The sequence below is a fragment of the Ctenopharyngodon idella genome, chromosome 12 (assembly GCF_019924925.1).
Source record: "Ctenopharyngodon idella isolate HZGC_01 chromosome 12, HZGC01, whole genome shotgun sequence".
NCBI lineage: Eukaryota > Metazoa > Chordata > Actinopteri > Cypriniformes > Xenocyprididae > Ctenopharyngodon > Ctenopharyngodon idella.
Window position 1 is genome coordinate 14,421,574 of NC_067231.1, and position 17,205 is coordinate 14,438,778.

Consider the following 17,205-nt stretch of genomic DNA (forward strand, 5'->3'; position numbering starts at 1 on the left):
ATGTTCTGTCAAAGTGTCCCTCACCACCTCAGAATGCGGTTTTATTTATCCAAACATAAAAATCAAGTGTAAATGCACCCAGAATGCATTATGTAGTAAAGTGCCAACCGATTGCAATCTGAACAACAAACATGTTTGTTAACTGCCATTTAAAGGAGGCCTAAGAGTTAATGTAACAGTTCGGTGGAAATCACATTGAATTCAGTCAACAACAGTAAATCTCAGACTTGGTTTTGCTCTTTTGAGATTTTGAAGCAGGATTTTTGGAGACCATAAATGCACCCTTTGAGGCTTTTCTTGTTTTAATAGTGCTACAATTTGCATATATTTGTAGATCGATCAACAAGGATCAGTTTGAAAAGAAGAAAAATGACACACTCGACCCTGAGCTGTAAGTCCATTTAACCTTTAATTCCAGTTTTGTGCTCTCAGCAAAATTATCAGGATTAATACCCCCCAATTTTCTCTGCAGATTTGTGGAATGTATGGATTGTGGTCGGAAGATGCATCAGATCTGTGTTTTGCACAATGACACTATATGGCCTTCAGGGTGAGTTTTCTGCACTGAAATTCAATGCAATGGACTGTGGTTTTTGAAAGACGTTTCTAACACCAACATATGTCCTACCTTTTTTCTCTTTTCCCTCGTTTAGCTTTGTGTGTGATGGTTGTCTGAAGAAGTCTAACAAGACCCGTAAAGAGAATAAATATGCTGCTAAAAGTATGTCGCTCCAATTCAGTGTTTTATTAAAATGTACAAACTGTCAAATCTTCTCCATGTATTTTCTTCTCACTAATAATCTAACGGGTAAAGACATTTAAACTTTTTTTTTGGATCTTCAGGGCTTCCACAGACCAAACTAGGCAACTACTTGGAAACACGGGTTAATGACTTTCTGAAGCGACATAATCACCCAGAGTCTGGTGAAGTCACTATTCGTGTTGTTCATGTCTCAGACAAAGTGGTAGAAGTCAAACCAGGCATGAAGTCTAGGTGAGACAGGATAATTAAGAACAGACACTGAGGTTTAATACAACACATTAATCTGTTGGACATTTCAAGAATAATTACTTTAATTCTCATTTTGTCATTTATATTCTTGCCGTGAAGCCTCATTTGTTTACTTTGATTTATAATGTAATATACCTCCCATGTAGACTTTTATCATTGCTTATTTGTCTGCTTGGATTCCTTTTCACAGGTTTGTGGATAGTGGGGAGATGGCAGAATCTTTCCCATACAGAACGAAAGCTTTATTTGCATTTGAGGATGTTGATGGTGTTGATGTCTGCTTTTTTGGGATGCACGTGCAAGAGTATGGCTCAGATTGTCCACCCCCTAATCAAAGGTCAGGCATATGTAATTGCTCTCTTTATTATTCGAAGGGGCCTGTTTTTATTTTCTACTAAACGTTTTTTTTTTTTTTTCTCCTCAATCATCCAGACGAGTTTACATATCCTACCTGGACAGTGTCCACTTCTTTCAGCCACGCTGTCTGAGAACAGGCGTGTACCATGAGATTCTTATAGGATATCTGGAGTATGCCAAAAAACAAGGGTAAGATACTCCCCTATCCTACTGTTTCAGCAGTATTTTTACTTTAACTCGTGTTCAAATTTTTTCCTTTCCTTCAACCTTTTTGGATTTTGTTTTTCTTAGGTTTACCACAGGGCACATCTGGGCTTGCCCTCCTAGTGAAGGAGATGATTACATCTTCCACTGTCACCCTGCAGACCAGAAGATACCCAAGCCCAAGCGGCTTCAGGAGTGGTATAAAAAGATGCTGGATAAAGCCGTAGCGGAGCGCATCGTGCATGACTATAAGGTACAATTTAATCATTTTGTCTTATTGTAAACATTTTGTATTAAAATTATTTCCACTTTTTTCAGTATACAGGTAAGAGATCTAGAAATGTGATGAAGTCTTGAGTCTTGCGCATATATATATAAAATATATATAAAATTATTGTTGTTTATTTATTTATAATGCTGTGTTAAAATTATTTTTTTAAAGGACATATTCAAACAAGCAACAGAGGATCGTCTCACCAGCGCCAAAGAACTGCCCTATTTTGAGGGTGATTTCTGGCCCAATGTGCTTGAAGAGAGTATCAAAGAACTGGAGCAAGAAGAGGAGGAAAGGAAGAGGGAGGAGAACAGCACGTCCAATGAGAGTGTTGATGTTAGTCTTTAAGCTCTTACTCATCTCAGGTTTTGTTCGCTTCTAAAAGTGCTTTTTCAAACAACCCTGAACACTTCTCTGTTTCTCCAGACAACAAAAGGTGACAGCAAAAATGCCAAGAAAAAGAACAACAAGAAGACGAGCAAGAACAAAAGCAGTTTAAGCCGAGCCAACAAAAAGAAGCCGGGGATGCCAAATGTGTCCAATGACCTTTCACAGAAACTCTATGCCACAATGGAAAAGCACAAAGAGGTATGAAGAAGACTAAAGCCTGATTTCGGCTTTTTTTTTTCCACTATGATTTAGTTTAATCAAGGTACATTGTCAAACATTTAGCATTTGTCAAGTTTGGTGGCATCCTGATCTCAGTATCTTTTGTACAATGTTCATATATGCCTTCACATATTTGTTTTTAATCCAACATTTATTTTTTCTCCAAGGTGTTCTTTGTTATTCGGCTGATTGCAGCACCCAACTCCAATGCACTTCTGCCCATTGTTGACCTGGATCCTTTGATGGCGTGTGATTTGATGGATGGTCGCGATGCCTTCCTAACACTTGCACGGGATAAACACCTGGAGTTTTCTTCATTGCGGCGCTCCAAATGGAGCACTATGTGCATGCTGGTTGAACTGCACAACCAGAGCCAGGACCGCTTTGTCTATACCTGCAATGAGTGCAAACACCATGTTGAAACTCGCTTCCATTGCACTGTGTGTGAGGTGAGGACTATAGAATGGGAGGAGTGGGGAGATGGTGATGATTTACCATGTATGATCTTATGCCATTTTTATTAGTTGTATGTGTAAAGCTTATATGGCATGGGAAGATGACCAGTTTTTCTCAGGACAGACTCAAATTTTTTGCATTGTCCTGAATTACTCAAATAATGTGCTAGGAAAAGCAGTATGTCTGTTCACCATAGTTATTTAAATAATTAGTCGTACTTAATGCTGGTAAATTATGTCCTTTTGTACACAATACACAATAATAACTTTGCCATTTAATGATTATTCTAACCTCTCCTCACAGGACTATGATCTCTGCATCACTTGCTATAATACAAAAGGTCACGAGCACAAGATGGAGAAACTGGGCTTGGGGTTGGACGACGAAAGCAACAGTCAGGCTGCTTCCTCAACGCAGAATCCTGGAGACTCACGCCGTCTCAGTATTCAGCGGTGCATCCAGTCTCTAGTGCATGCTTGTCAGTGCCGCAATGCCAACTGCTCACTTCCATCTTGCCAGAAAATGAAACGTGTAGTTCAACATACCAAAGGCTGCAAGCGCAAAACCAATGGTGGTTGTCCTATTTGCAAGCAGCTCATCGCACTCTGTTGTTACCATGCAAAACACTGCCAAGAGAACAAGTGTCCTGTGCCATTCTGCCTCAATATCAAGCAGAAACTGCGACAACAACAGCTCCAGCACAGGCTACAGCAGGCCCAGATGGTGCGTAGAAGAATGGCCAGCATGCAAAGGACAGGCCAGCAGCTTCCGGGAGGCAATGGTGGGCTGCCATCTCCTGGGAACGGTAGTACTACTGGTCCGAGCACACCAACACCAAGCAGTCAGCCTCCTACCCCACAGCCGCCCACTCAGCTATGCCAGCCTCCAGCAACTCAACCTGGGGTTGGAGGTGTTCCATCAAAGCAGCAACAGCAGATGGCAGGGATGGCCCATCAGTACCAGCAAATGTCTGGAAGTGGTGGGATGATGAACTCCCCGCAACAGCCCATGATCCCACAGCAGCAGCAGCCAACATCGGTTCAGCATCTTCAGCATGCCAACAACCTTCCTCCATATGTGCAAAGACCTCCAGGCTCCTCTCCACTTTCTCAGTCAATGGGAAAGCCAGGCATGGTGCCAGGCGGCTTCCCTCAACAGCAACAGTCGAGCCTAGGACAGCCTGTGATGCCGCAACATCAGCAACCTGGCCCTCCACCTGCTGCAGTAGAAATTGCCATGAAAATTCAACGAGTCGCAGAGTCTCAACGGCAAATGGCTCAGCAAAAGATCTTGCAAAGAAACCAGGCTCCTGGCATGATGCCTCCACATGGCCTGCATCAGGGTCCCCAGACACAAAGCCAGATGAGCATGAACCTTCCTGGAGCTGCAATGGTTGGACCTCAGGGAATTCCATCCCAGACACAAGCAGCAGTGGCACGAACTCACATGGATCAGCAGCAGGGAATGATTACAGCAAGCATGCAGCAGCAGGCAGGAACTCAGTCTCAGCTCCCTCAAGTCCAGTTGCATCAGGCGCAGCAAGGAGCACCTCAACTTCAGGGGACGCCACAGCAGCCGTGGACTGGTCCTGGTATGCCTCCTCAGCAGAGACCTGGGGTAATGAACCAAATAGGTCTGCAAGGAATGGTTGCATCTCAACAGCAGCAGCAGCAGGCAGTTGTTCAACAGCAGCAACAAGGGCATTCAGCGGTAATGGGTATGATGAGTGGCCAAGGAGCGGCTGCACTTGCAGGTGCTGGCCCTGGAAATCACTCTCAGGCTGCCTTACTGGAACTTGTAAGAACCTTAAGGTTACCCAGCTCTCCCCATCAACAACAGCAAGTCCTGAATATACTACGTTCAAACCCTCAGCTCATGGCAACCTTTATCAGGCAACGAGTTCCTAGGTACCTTGGTCGAGGAGGGCCTGGAGCAGGAGGTGTGGGTGTACCAGGAGGACCTGGTGGAGGTCCAGGGCTCATCGATGGCCAGCAAATGAGTGCAAATCCTGCGGCAGCTCAAGGAAGTATGCATATGCCACAAGGAAATAGCATGCCAATAAATCAGCTTCAGCAGCAGCAACAGCAGCAGCAACTTCAACAGCGGTCTATGATGAGTGGAAATTTGCAGCAACAACAGCAAATGGCAGCGTTGCAGCAGCAGCAGCAGCAGCAGCAACAACAACAACAACAACAACAACAACAGCAACAGCAGCAGCAGCAGCAGCAACAACAACAACAACAACAAGGTGTTATGCCCAATCAGGGACCCAACATGTCCAACATCTCTCCCCAGTTCAGAGAAATGATGAGGCGGCATTTGCAACAACAACAACAACAACAACAGCAACAACAGCAACAGCAGCAGCAGCAGCAACAACATATGGGAAACCATGCTCAGTTTCAGCATCCTCAACCACCCCAGCAGCAGGGTTATCTTGGCCAGTCTGGAATGCCCCCACAGCAGCCTGGCCAACCTCAGCCTGGTGGTCTCCAACAGCAGCAGGGAGGTACCCAGCCTGGGACCCAGCAAAACTACTCTGGGTCTGTGTCCCATCAGCAGGTTGCAGCAGCTCTGCAACAGAGGCTGCAGCATCAGCAACTCCAGATGCAGCAGCAGCAGAGTGCTATGGCAGGACTCCAAGGTGCTGATGGAGGTCCTGGAGGCGGTGGTCCCCTCCAGCAGCAACAGATGCAATCCGCTCCCATAGGTTCACAACCTCCGGGCATGCTTCAGCAAGCTTTCCAGCAACGGCTCCTTCAGCAGCAACAGTCACACCTAGGAGGAGGATCTCCTGCTCAACACAATCCCATGAGCCCTCAGCAGCCCCAGCAACAGATGTCCCAGTCTCCCCATTTGCAGGGCCAGCAGTTGCCCAATTCCCTAAGCAACCAAGTCCGCTCACCCCAGCCGTCACCTCGGCCCCAGTCCCAGCCACCAAACTCTAGTCCATCTCCTCGCTTGCAGCCCCAGCCATCGCCTCATCACATCTCGCCCCAGACCCAGACGGGGTCGCCTCACCCAGGTCACCTTTCTCAGCATCACAGTGCTGTGCACCCTCCACAGCAACAACCGCAGGCATCCCAACAGCAGCAACAGGCTAATGCGATGGACCAGGGCTCATTTGGAGCAGACCAGAGTGCCATGCTTTCACAGCTAGGTGGGATGGGAGCCTTACATGGGCAAGGGACAAATGACATGCTGACAAATAACCAAGATATGGGGTCGAACATGAATCATTCGTTAGATTTGATGTAATGTTGCAGTGCTCAAAGAACTGTCCTGATTGCCAGAGTTTGGTAGCAGATCTAGGATTTACAAAGGCTGTCATCGATAGTATTATTATTATTACTATTATTATTATTTAATATTTTTCTTATGTAATTGAAAAGAACTGAACTTCCTATGGGAGATACTACATGTGCAAGTCAACAAATTAAGTTAAATGAATGGTAAGTTATTGCTGTTAATATATAAAAATATATAAATATATTTTTTGCCAATTGTGTTCAAAGGGTTTTGGGTTAAGGGATGGGAAATATTTCCTCTTGGTATATGACCAGAAATATTTTTGGGGTGAAGAAGTCTGCCTTTTTTTATAGATATTTTTTAAGATTTTAAAAGTGGCATGAAATTAAAAAGCAAAATGCGTAAACAAAATGGACTATTTTGTTTTCTTTTTCCTCTAAATAGTCAAAAAATGCCATCAGTTTTGGAGAGTATTCGAATTATTCTCACAAATGTAATGATTATGATGGCATTGGTAATAACTGTTATTTATTACTCAGCTCTTTTGGTTGGCTAATAGATATTTTCTTGTTCTTTTATTTTGGACAGTTTATGGCATATGCTATTTGAACCTCCTACAATTCTTGAAGAGTATATTTTTGTTAGTGATAGAACCTGACTATAAATGGATGAATTTATATTCTTATTTTTTATTTTTAGGTTTTTTTTTTTTTTTTTTTTTTTTTTTTTTTGCTTTGCTTTTTTTGAGGGGTGGTTGGGGCTTAAATGAAGTTTTGATAGTGTTTGGGAAAAGATAATGTGTTTTCTGATGGCTTGTTGCATGGGAAATACCAGTCCTCCTATGCATGTTGCAGTTTTCCCACCCTCATACACCCTGTCCCATGAATGTTTTCACTATGCCCTCTTTCTCAGTAATGGAACCTGATGACACTACAGGTGTGCATAGGACCGTACAATGCAGATGAGGGATTGTGGATTTTGCAAATAATCACCTTGAACTACCCTCTTCCAACTTTGACTCCAAGTCCTCTTTTCTGCCCGTCTCTCCAGTAAGGAATTATTGTTCTGGCTCTTCACGCGCATCTCTAGTGTTCTGAACTTTGGGATTTAAGTGATCTCCTTAATGTATAAAGAAAATTCTGAACTGAAAATAAATTACTGAAAATGAAATGTCTTTGTAAAAATATATATCTATATGTGTGAATGGAGGTAAATGGACAGATGTTTCTTCTTGATTTATGATGCTTTGAGCTGAAGAACTATGGGCAGCTTAGACTCAACCTGTGAGATTTTTATACATAAATGGAGCTCAAGTCAGACAAGCACCAATGCGCCTTTGTATGTGTATTTCATTACAAGGATTTCATTAGTGTGTACGAAATCAACACTGTCTGTCTTTATCTCCATCCTGTGCACAAATACAGCAAGGAAGAGACAAATAGTTTTAGATAAGAAAGTGGATGGTCTTTTGGATGGCATATGACAATAACCTATAAATGAATTGTTTTCTCTTGGTTAATGGGGTGCTGGATGACTACACAACAGAGGCAATATGGCTTTAGACTTATTTTATAAAAACGAGGAGAACAATATTTGTTTTATATATATATATATATATATATATATATAGATATATTTAATTTTATTTTTGAGAATAAAAAACTTGAAGGTAATTCAAGAATTGATATTGAATTACACTTTTTCAAAGATATTGATGATGCAACATGACACTGCTGTTATACCATATACGTCCCACTTTGGGAATAATGAGAAATATCATGGCATTTTGAGGAAATGTCTTATGAGTGCATATAGAAGTATACAGATTATGATTCACTGTACAAACCATGGAAATTTGCTTTGATCTGTAAGTTGTTTTTTTTGTTGTTTTTTTTTTTTTTTCCTTTTTTCTAAAACAGACTGGAAAACCAACCATAGTTTTATGGTTCCTAGTTTTGACCACTTTTCTCTTGCTAACACTTTGGTGCTTGCTGAGAGGAGCAAAAACTGTTGCTCTGATTCCAGTAGTTTTACTGTTTGTTTGTTTGGTTGGTTGGTTGGCTGTTCTTTTTTAAAGTTATTATGGTGGTCAGACGTTTTGCCAATTATTTAATTGTACATTAAAATATGTTTGCACCATTCAAAAATAATTGGCTTTTGGTGTGGTGTAATTCTTACATTGTAGATGTGGAGCTAAAACAATGTCAACCCATGATGGTTAATCAATCCACAGTGCCACGCATTGCTGATTAAATATAAAAAAGCATTTGTAATTGATGGTACAGTTACACCAAAGTTTTATTTATGACATCATAATACCAGGTTTTCCATTTTAAAGTGCAAATACTCTGAATAGCAAAAGCAACCACGAACATTTGGCACAGACAGTTTATCAAATATATACACGTGAAGTCAGATACTAAACAGTTGAGCTTCCAGAGATGGACATTCCTAGAGGCTAAATATACATTCACCTCAATATAGAAAAATTGTCTTCAGGTCTCAGTTAGCATCTTAGACTAAAATAACACCAAAGATTAACAGCAGTCAAGTTAAATCTAACATTGTAGACTACTGTGCAAGATGGTGCAGAGTCATACTTGGCAAGAATATGCACAAGAGGACTAAGGAACATGTAAAAAAAATTGCACACAAACTGCGATAGATATGAGATATAAGCAAGCAATAGTGTTGGGAAAAAAACAAAATGCAACTTTATTTCATACACACAATTACATTAAAAGTAGAACATTGTGCAATGAAAAATAAAACTTTTTAACACCACAATATTGTTTAAGTCTCAAAGATGGCACACAAAGTGTTGAAATGCATTTCCATAGTTGTATTTCACATATTTTAAGTATAGGGAGGCCACTAATTCTAATTTACTGCATATGAGGTGTGCAATTTAAATTGGAAGTCAATATATACGTGTTTACCAAGCATATCATGTATACATATATCTAAAGTGTAAATGTATGGACATATTTGTTACAGCTTGGCTTTTCAGAATTTTTAATTGTGCTAATTACTCTGTACTAGCATTATGCAAGTACATGACCAGACCAAATCAAGCTTATCTCGGCTAGTTGAATCTGTAAACTACAAAACATGGCAAAATCAGTATCAGAGAAACTAGCTTGATGTGTGATTTGTTTCATGGCCAATACAACTTCAAAACTTCATAATACTATCAGTATTGTAATGATTGCAATCACAATCTTGAAACATTTTGAAAGGTTTTAACTTGATTAGAACTAATAGTGCAAATAAATGTAGTCTGAAACAGTGGTGGAAGATGTGCAAGCGCATAATCAAAGCAAAAAAGGAAAAAAAAAAAGAGGATGTACCGATTCTCTTTCCCCCTCGCTCACAACATACTCAGTCTCTGTAATGTCAGATCTCCAGCTCCCAGCTCCTGAAGAACCCCCTTGCTACGAAGGCCTCTCTAAAAGTCACAGTCAGTGAGTTGATGGTGATATCTGTCACAGTTACCTCCTCTGGGCCCATAACTGGACTCCAGTCCTCAGATATAGGAGATATTGTCATTGCCTCTGATTCAGTGGTTGGACTCCAGGCTCCCCTCCTGACAAGCTCTGAGACACAGTAGAATTTGTACATATTTACACCTTCATGTGATATAAATGTTAAAGAATAACGATTAAAGGGTTAATTCACCCAAAAATGAAAACAATGTAATTTATTACTCACCCTCATGCCGTTCCACACCCGTAAGACCTTCGTTAATCTTCGGAACGCAAATTAAGATATTTTTGTTTAAATCCGATGGCTCAGTGAGGCCTCCACAGCCAGCAATGACATTTCGTGTTGAATCAGCGGTTCGGAGCACCAAAGTCACGTGATTTCAGCGGTTTGACACACGATCCGAATCATGATTCGACACGCTGACGCTCCGAAGCTTCCTGAAGCAGTGTTTTGAAATTGGCCATTATTATATAAGTCGTTGTTTTGTTTTTTTGCCGCACCAAAAATATTCTTGTTGCTTTATAATATTAATATTGAACCACTGTACTCACATGAACTGATTTAAATATGTTTTTAGTACATTAATGGATCTTGAGAGAGAAAATGTCATTGCTGGCTATGCAGGCCTCACTGAGCCATCGGATTTCAACAAAAATATCTTAATTTGTGTTCTGAAGATTAACGAAGGTCTTACGGGTGTGGAACGGCATGAGGGTGAGTAATAATTGACACTATTTTCATTTTTGGGGGAACTAACCCTTTTAAACCCTTTATTTTTAGACATTTAGGTCACTCTTTAAAAACACTACTGTACTTTACTGTCCAGTGTGTGAACTTTATATAGTTATATTTTGTCATCTGATTGCCTCTTCCCCTCCGCTATGTAAGGAAAGCTGCGACAGTTGAGTGCATGAAGTGTCCAACATTCCACATTTCTTTTTTTTTGGTTAATAAATTGCATAATCTGGGTATTTGAAGTGCAGCTGTTTTTTGTTTTGTTTTTGTTTTTAATTTCAGTGTGAATACAATACTCACACTATTTACATTAAAAAAAAGAGAACAGAATAGTGCTCACTAAATGTCGTTTTTAGCAAATCTGTAAATGAATATCCATGTTTGTTTTTTTACATTGTAAAAGTCTGGTGCAAATTAAGAGCTCCAACCCATTTTCAGTGTCCAAATTGAACAGAGTAAAAAGTCTTTGCATTGACTTGTACCTGGACTTTTATTATGATGATGATGAATATACTTTTATATTATTATTAGTAGTAGTAGTAGTAGTAGTTGTAGGCCTATCATTATAACTTGCTATCCTTACTATTGTAATACAACTACACTGTAAAATATATGTAAATGAAAAAAGAATATTTTATAATAAGTATATTATTTTACTTTACAATAGGAAAATTACAATGCTTTCATTTTAATTCACTTGCAAGAGTAAAGCCGTTACTTTGGCGAAAACATGCACTTCCAATGAAAACAAACATGTCAAACTTTACAAATCTGGTGAAATACTGTAATCGTCTGTCAGACTGTCCACACAAATGTTGGAAATTATGCAAATGTGAAAATAATGTGCAAGTAGTGGTGCTGAGTTCCAAAATGCGCGTTAAACATACTTTGCCAAAGCAATGCCGCAAAACACAACGTCAAAGATGTTTTTTGTTATTATGAGAAGTGTAAGAATATATTTGGTTCATTATGTAACTGTGGCTGTCAGAGTATAGGTATTTAATGGGAAACACTAATAATTACTATATACAGTCAAACCAAAATTTATTCAGACACCTTGAACATTTCATTCATAAATACAGTTTATTCACAATAGTTTAAAAAATGGTAATAAAATATGACAAGATCTCAGAGTTAAACTGTGTCAGAAAAAATAATCTTAATTATGTCAAATAACACTTAAGCAACACATGGTCAAGTCAAAGTGTCTGAATAATTTTTGGTTCCAAATTTTTATCAATTTTACTGGTAGTCCACTGTATGAAGAATTTTTGGGTATAATATGTCAGTTTACTTTATTTTGCTATCCTCACTTACATAAATGAAGTATAGTGTCCTGCTGCACCCACTAGTAACAATATATCAAAAATATCAAAAATGTCTGAATAATATTTGGTTTGACTGTAATATATATATATATATATATATATATATATATATATATGTACACAAAATTCACAAAATTCTAACCTTTCATCAAAATAAAAAACTGAAAGTGGGGGGAAACTCACATTATGAAATGAATGTTTTTCTCCAATACATGTTGGCCACAGTTACTGGCACCCCTAGAAATACTTATGAGTAAAATACTCTCTGAAGTATATTCCCATTCATATTTACATTTTTCAGCACACCAGGGTGACTAGGAGCATGAAATTGTCCAGCCATGACTTCCTGTTCCACAGGAGTACAAATATGTGTAAACACAAAGGCCAAATTCCCTTAATCATTCCCTTAAAACCAAAGAATATAGTTCTGATGTGCAGCAAAAGATTGTTAAGCTTCACAAAACAGAAAGTGTCTGTAAGAAAAAAGCTAACGCATTGAAAATCCCCATTTCCACCATCAGGGCAATAATTAAGAAATTCCAATCAACTAAAGATGTTACAAATCTGCCTGGAATCTGCCTGCTCCTAATGCACAGTAAGGAAGAGAGTTTGAGTGGCCAAAGACTCTCCAAGGATCACAGCTGGAGAACTGCAGAGATTAGTTAAGTCTTGAGTCTCAGAAAGCCTAAAAAAAATTATCAAACAGCACCTACAACACCACAAGTTGTTTGGTAGGGTTTCAAGAAAAATCCTCCTCGCTCATCCAAAAACAAACTCCAGCATATTCAGTCGTCAGACACGACTGGAACTTCAAACGGGACCGGCTTATATGGTCAGATGAAACTAAAAAAAGAGCTTTTTGGCAGCAAACCCACCAGATGGGTTTGGTGCAAACAGGGATAAAAAGTACCCCATGCCCACGGTTAAATATACTGCTGGATCTTTAATGCTGTGGGCCTGTTTTTCTGCTGGAGGTCCTGGAAATCTTGTTCAGATACATGGTATCATGGATTCTATCAAATATTAACAGATAAAAATCAAAACCTGACTGCTTCTGCTAGAAATCCAATAATGGGCTGTGGTTGGATCTTCCATCAGGACAATGATCCAAAACAAACATCAAAATCAACACAAAAATGTGTCACTGAGCACAAAATGAAGCTTCTGCCATGGCCGTCCCAGTCCCCTGACCTGAACCCTAAAGAAAATGAGTGGAGTGAACTGAAGAGAAGAAGCACCAACATGGAGCTGGAATCTGAAGGATCTGGAGAGATTCTGCATGAAGGAATGGTCTCTGATCTCTTGTCAGGTGTTCTCCAAACTCATCAGGCATTATAGATGAAGACACAGAGCTGTTATCTTGGGAAAAGGACGTTGCAATAATTGGGTGCCAACAATTGTGGCCAACGTGAACTAGAGAACAACATTTATTTCATAATGAGCTTTTCAATAGTTTTACTTATACGAAAGGTTAGAATTTTGTGCAGATTTATTTTCACAGCCACCTTTGCTCATATTTACGAAGGGTGCCAATATTAGTGGAGGGCAGTCTATATATACATATATATACAGTTGCAAAAAAAAGTATGTAAACCACTTGCAGAATCTGTGAAAATGTGAATAATTTTAACAAAATAAGAGAGATATTTTAAGAGAGAGAGATATAAAAAAAGTTATTTTACATAAAAGATTTTTACATATAATCCATAAGACAAAAAAGTAGCTGAATTTATTAAAATGACCCCGTTCAAAAGTATGTGAACCCTTGATTCTTAATACTGTGTGTGGTTACCTGGATGATCTACGACTGTTTTTTTGTTTTGTGATGGTTGTTCATGAGTCTCTTGTTTGTCCTGAGCAGTTAAACTGAGCTCTGTTCTTCAGAAAAAATCCTCCAGGTCCTGCAGATTCTTCGGTTTTCTAGGATTTTTTGCATATTTGAACCCTTTACGGCAGTGACTGAATGATTTTGAGATCCATCTTTTCACACTGTTTTCACCCCCTGACTCTTAATGCATCGTGTTTCCTTCTGAAGCATCAGTGAATGTTTGAACCTTTTTTATTAGTTGTGTTTGAGTCCCTCAATTGTCCTCAGTGTGAAAAGATGGATCTCAAAATCATTCAGTCACTGTAGGAAAGGGTTCAAATATGCAAAAAATCCTCAAAAACTGAAGAATCTGCAGGACCTGGAGGATTTTTCTGAAGAACAGAGCTCAGTTTAACTGCTCAGAACAAACAAGAGACTCATGAACAACCATCACACAACAAAAAAAACAGTCGTAGATCATCCAGGTAACCACACACAGTATTAAGAATCAATGGTTCACAAACTTTTGAATGGGGTAATTTTAATAAATTCAGCTATTTTTTTGTCTTATGGATTATATGTAAACATCTTTTATGTAAAATATCTTACTCAGGACAGTACTAATTGAAAAATAACATGCATTTTGTATTATCTCTTATTTTGTTCAAATTTTTCACATTTTCACAAATTCTGCAAGTGGTTCACATACTTTTTCTTGCAACTGTATATATATATATATATATACATACATATGTAGTATATTTTTATATTAACATAAATGAACCAAGACTGCCACTGGTGCCCTTCAAATAATATCAATTAAAATAATAATAATAAAAAAAATAAAAATAAAAAAAAAATTAAAAAAATAGTTGCATGATGCCCCTGCCTACTAGTTTATGGATCTTTACTTGCAGTTCTGATCTAATGTCAGGACAGTTTTTTCTATAAGGCTGAAAAAGAACACTGCACTCTTGCCTATGTCTGCCCTCTGGCCAACTAACATACTTACTGTTTAAAGTACTGCTGCCAGTTTTAGTTCCCCCTGGTCTTGTGTCCTCCTCTTCCTCCTCCTCCATAACCCCCTCATCATCATCATCGTCATCATCATCAACGTGATCATCTTCTTCTTCTTCCCTTCTATCCCATTCTTCCTCAGAAGTCTCTCTGGATGTTTTCTTCTTTTTCTTATGGTGGGTTAATCGTCGATATATACAAGTCCCTGAGGACTGGAACCTTGGGTCAAGCGACTGGGTCAAAGAGAGTGGCAGATGCGCTGAAGACTTCTCTGTATCTTTGTGTGTGCTGCGTAGATCCATTGCGTAAATGTTCCTCTTTGAGAAAGCAATATGTGGATAGACATAACTTTAATGACAGTTAAGCAGGGAAACAATCACAGAAATGAGGATGTTTAAGTGGTCATTACCTGCACGATGAGTCTTTTTGGTTTTGGCCCTCTTTTACGCCACCCCACTGACCTGTCTCTCTGTTCTCTGTGTGCAATTAGAAAATGCAGTGTGATGAATTCAGATAGGGTGAATTTAGGTTGATAGGGACACTTTTGCCCAGTCATCTCAATGGTAAAAAGTGTCCCAATCAAACTAAATTCACCCCTACTAGTGGCTGAAAGTGAAAGAATGAACAAGCAAGTTTCATTTTTATAATTGCTCACTTTTCCTCATACGCTAAAACCAGTCGAGGGTCTAAGATGTGCTCCTCAGGCTCCCATGTGCTGTACCTTTGAAATCATAAATACACGAAAAAAGGTTGCATATTCATATTGACATGACATGCAAATAAAAACCATAGCTTCTAGATTGGTAATTGTAGAACTTAAAAAAAAAAAAAAAAAAAACACACACAAAAGAATAATTAAAAGACATTTAGAATAAAGCTTATTCTGTAATTAATAATAATAATAATAATAATAAATACTTACTTTGGAGGCCAGCCCTTCCACTTCAATAAATACTCTACATGACCCTGAAACATAAATAAATATAAATCAATACTAAATTTACATTTTCATTACATTAAAATATATGATTTTAAAATTAACATTAGTAAAATGTTTCTTTTCGATTACACATTTCTGATGATTGTTTTGTTTTTGTCTCGTACGTGTACGATTACGTAATTATACGCTTGCGTCATAAAGAATTATGAAGGGACAACCCCTAAACTAACAGCTCCTCCTGTTTATTTTAATACAGTCCTGACATTTTACAGATGAGGATAAAAGTAACGGTCATTTAACCCACGTTATTTTAAGCCGAATGCATGTTTTAATATTATTTAAAAGTAATTGAGAGCTACGTCTGCTCGCACCAATAACCTCAAATGCTGTTTTAAGACACAATAAACCTCATGTTCTGTATCTAAATGACCAAACTTTACAATTAACATTAGTGATTAGATCATATCGGAAAATAAAACTGCGTAGTCTCCATGACTACGGATAGGATTACCACCCAATTCCAAAAGCGTGCTGTGCGACATGCGTCATCATCTAAGTTATTAGACTACAAACACACTTCCACGTTGTTGTAAGAGGAACGTGTGTGTCCTCGCCCCTCTAACATGTATGTGTGCAGCGGGCACAGATTGAACTGTCAACAGACACACAGCTACACGCGCATGTCACTTACCTTTCTAACTCTTTTCTTTATAATTGATTCCACAGCGAACACTTGCTCACCGATTGCCGACAGTTCCATTGGTTAAGTTATTCCTCTAAAAAAATAATGAAGTAGCTTTCGGTGTCTCTGTGTTTTTCCTTCTTGTCGTTAAAATTACTGAAATGCAAATCCCATGCACAGTTAGAATGGCTGCACACGTTCCTTCTCTTCCGCTGCCTTGTTTACAATTGAGTATTTTATGCTTTGCACTGCTCCATTTCCTTGTACTAGATGAGTACAGTGACTTTTTAAATCTGCGACACATCTGCAGCGCGCAGCGCGCCCCCGTGCGCCACACAGCGGATTGACTTGCGCCACTGTTGGTCGGATAATCAACCAGCAGGTACCACATTAGTTTAATTTTACTCAGGATTAATATGATTTATACTGCTTACTTTTCAGATTTGATTTTTGCAATAGGCCTGGAAAATAATAATTAGAAAATAAAAGACATTAGTTTGTATTACTTGCAGCATTACAATGGTATCTATGGGCAACTGAGATCTAAAATCTCTCCTACCCAAAGATGTATACCTGAAGGAAGTCTCTTATGCTATTTTAATTTATTAATTTATTAATTTGATTGTGAAATATTATTACAATTTAAAATAACTATTTTAATATATTTTAAAATGTAATTTATTCTGATGATTGGAAAGCTGAATTATCAGCAGCCGTTACTCCAGTCTTCAGTGTCACAGGATCTTTCAGAAATCATTCTAATATGGTGATTTGGTGCTTAAGAAACATTTATTATTATCAATGTTGAAAACAGTTGTGCTGCTTAATATTTTTGTGGAAACAGTGATATACAGGGGTTGGACAATGAAACTGAAACACTGGCCAATATAATGTTGGAGGTTTCACACCTATATATGTGTGGCCTGGTGGCCAGTCTTCACTGATTTTACATTCCATCAATAAGAGCAGAGTGTGAAGGTTTAATTAGCTGAGCAATAGCACAGCTTTACATCAAATACTGCAATACACACAACATAAAAGCGAAAGTG

At 38.7% G+C, this 17,205-nt stretch overlaps 2 protein-coding genes across 10 annotated transcripts in view; one reads left to right on the forward strand and one right to left on the reverse strand.

Annotated features, from left to right (window-relative positions):
- Positions 1–7,331, forward strand: part of ep300a (E1A binding protein p300 a) — a 34,281-nt gene extending 26,950 nt beyond the window's left edge. For 8 of the 9 annotated variants that reach the window (XM_051915424.1, XM_051915423.1, XM_051915426.1 and 5 more), the window contains exons 21-31: positions 335–391; positions 473–550; positions 654–721; positions 844–994; positions 1,203–1,349; positions 1,445–1,558; positions 1,661–1,826; positions 2,016–2,183; positions 2,274–2,435; positions 2,624–2,905; positions 3,216–7,331. In XM_051915424.1, coding sequence (XP_051771384.1) covers positions 335–391; positions 473–550; positions 654–721; positions 844–994; positions 1,203–1,349; positions 1,445–1,558; positions 1,661–1,826; positions 2,016–2,183; positions 2,274–2,435; positions 2,624–2,905; positions 3,216–6,170 — 4,348 coding nt within the window. In that variant the 3' untranslated portion in view covers positions 6,171–7,331. The remainder of the gene's footprint in view (positions 1–334; positions 392–472; positions 551–653; positions 722–843; positions 995–1,202; positions 1,350–1,444; positions 1,559–1,660; positions 1,827–2,015; positions 2,184–2,273; positions 2,436–2,623; positions 2,906–3,215) is intronic. The other variant, XR_007932995.1, reaches the window with a different exon arrangement.
- A 764-nt stretch (positions 7,332–8,095) lies between these two features.
- cbx7b (chromobox homolog 7b) lies at positions 8,096–16,498 on the reverse strand. Its single transcript, XM_051915433.1, has 6 exons — positions 16,166–16,498; positions 15,457–15,500; positions 15,190–15,255; positions 14,944–15,010; positions 14,530–14,851; positions 8,096–9,757 (listed from the first exon to the last, which is right to left on the reverse strand). The coding sequence occupies exons 1-6, from the start codon at positions 16,232–16,234 to the stop codon at positions 9,558–9,560; spliced, it is 768 nt and encodes a 255-aa protein (XP_051771393.1). The 5' UTR covers positions 16,235–16,498; the 3' UTR covers positions 8,096–9,557.
- Between the last annotated feature and the right edge of the window lie 707 nt (positions 16,499–17,205).

Excerpts from the sequence above, each read along its gene's own strand:
- cbx7b (XM_051915433.1), bottom strand. The coding sequence starts at position 16,234 with ATGGAACTGTCGGCAATCGGTGAGCAAGTGTTCGCTGTGGAATCAATT. Across the intron at positions 15,501-16,165 it reads TAAAGAAAAGAGTTAGAAAG|GGTCATGTAGAGTATTTATT; the intron begins GTAAGTGACATG and ends TTTATGTTTCAG. Across the intron at positions 15,256-15,456 it reads TGGAAGGGCTGGCCTCCAAA|GTACAGCACATGGGAGCCTG; the intron begins GTAAGTATTTAT and ends ATGATTTCAAAG.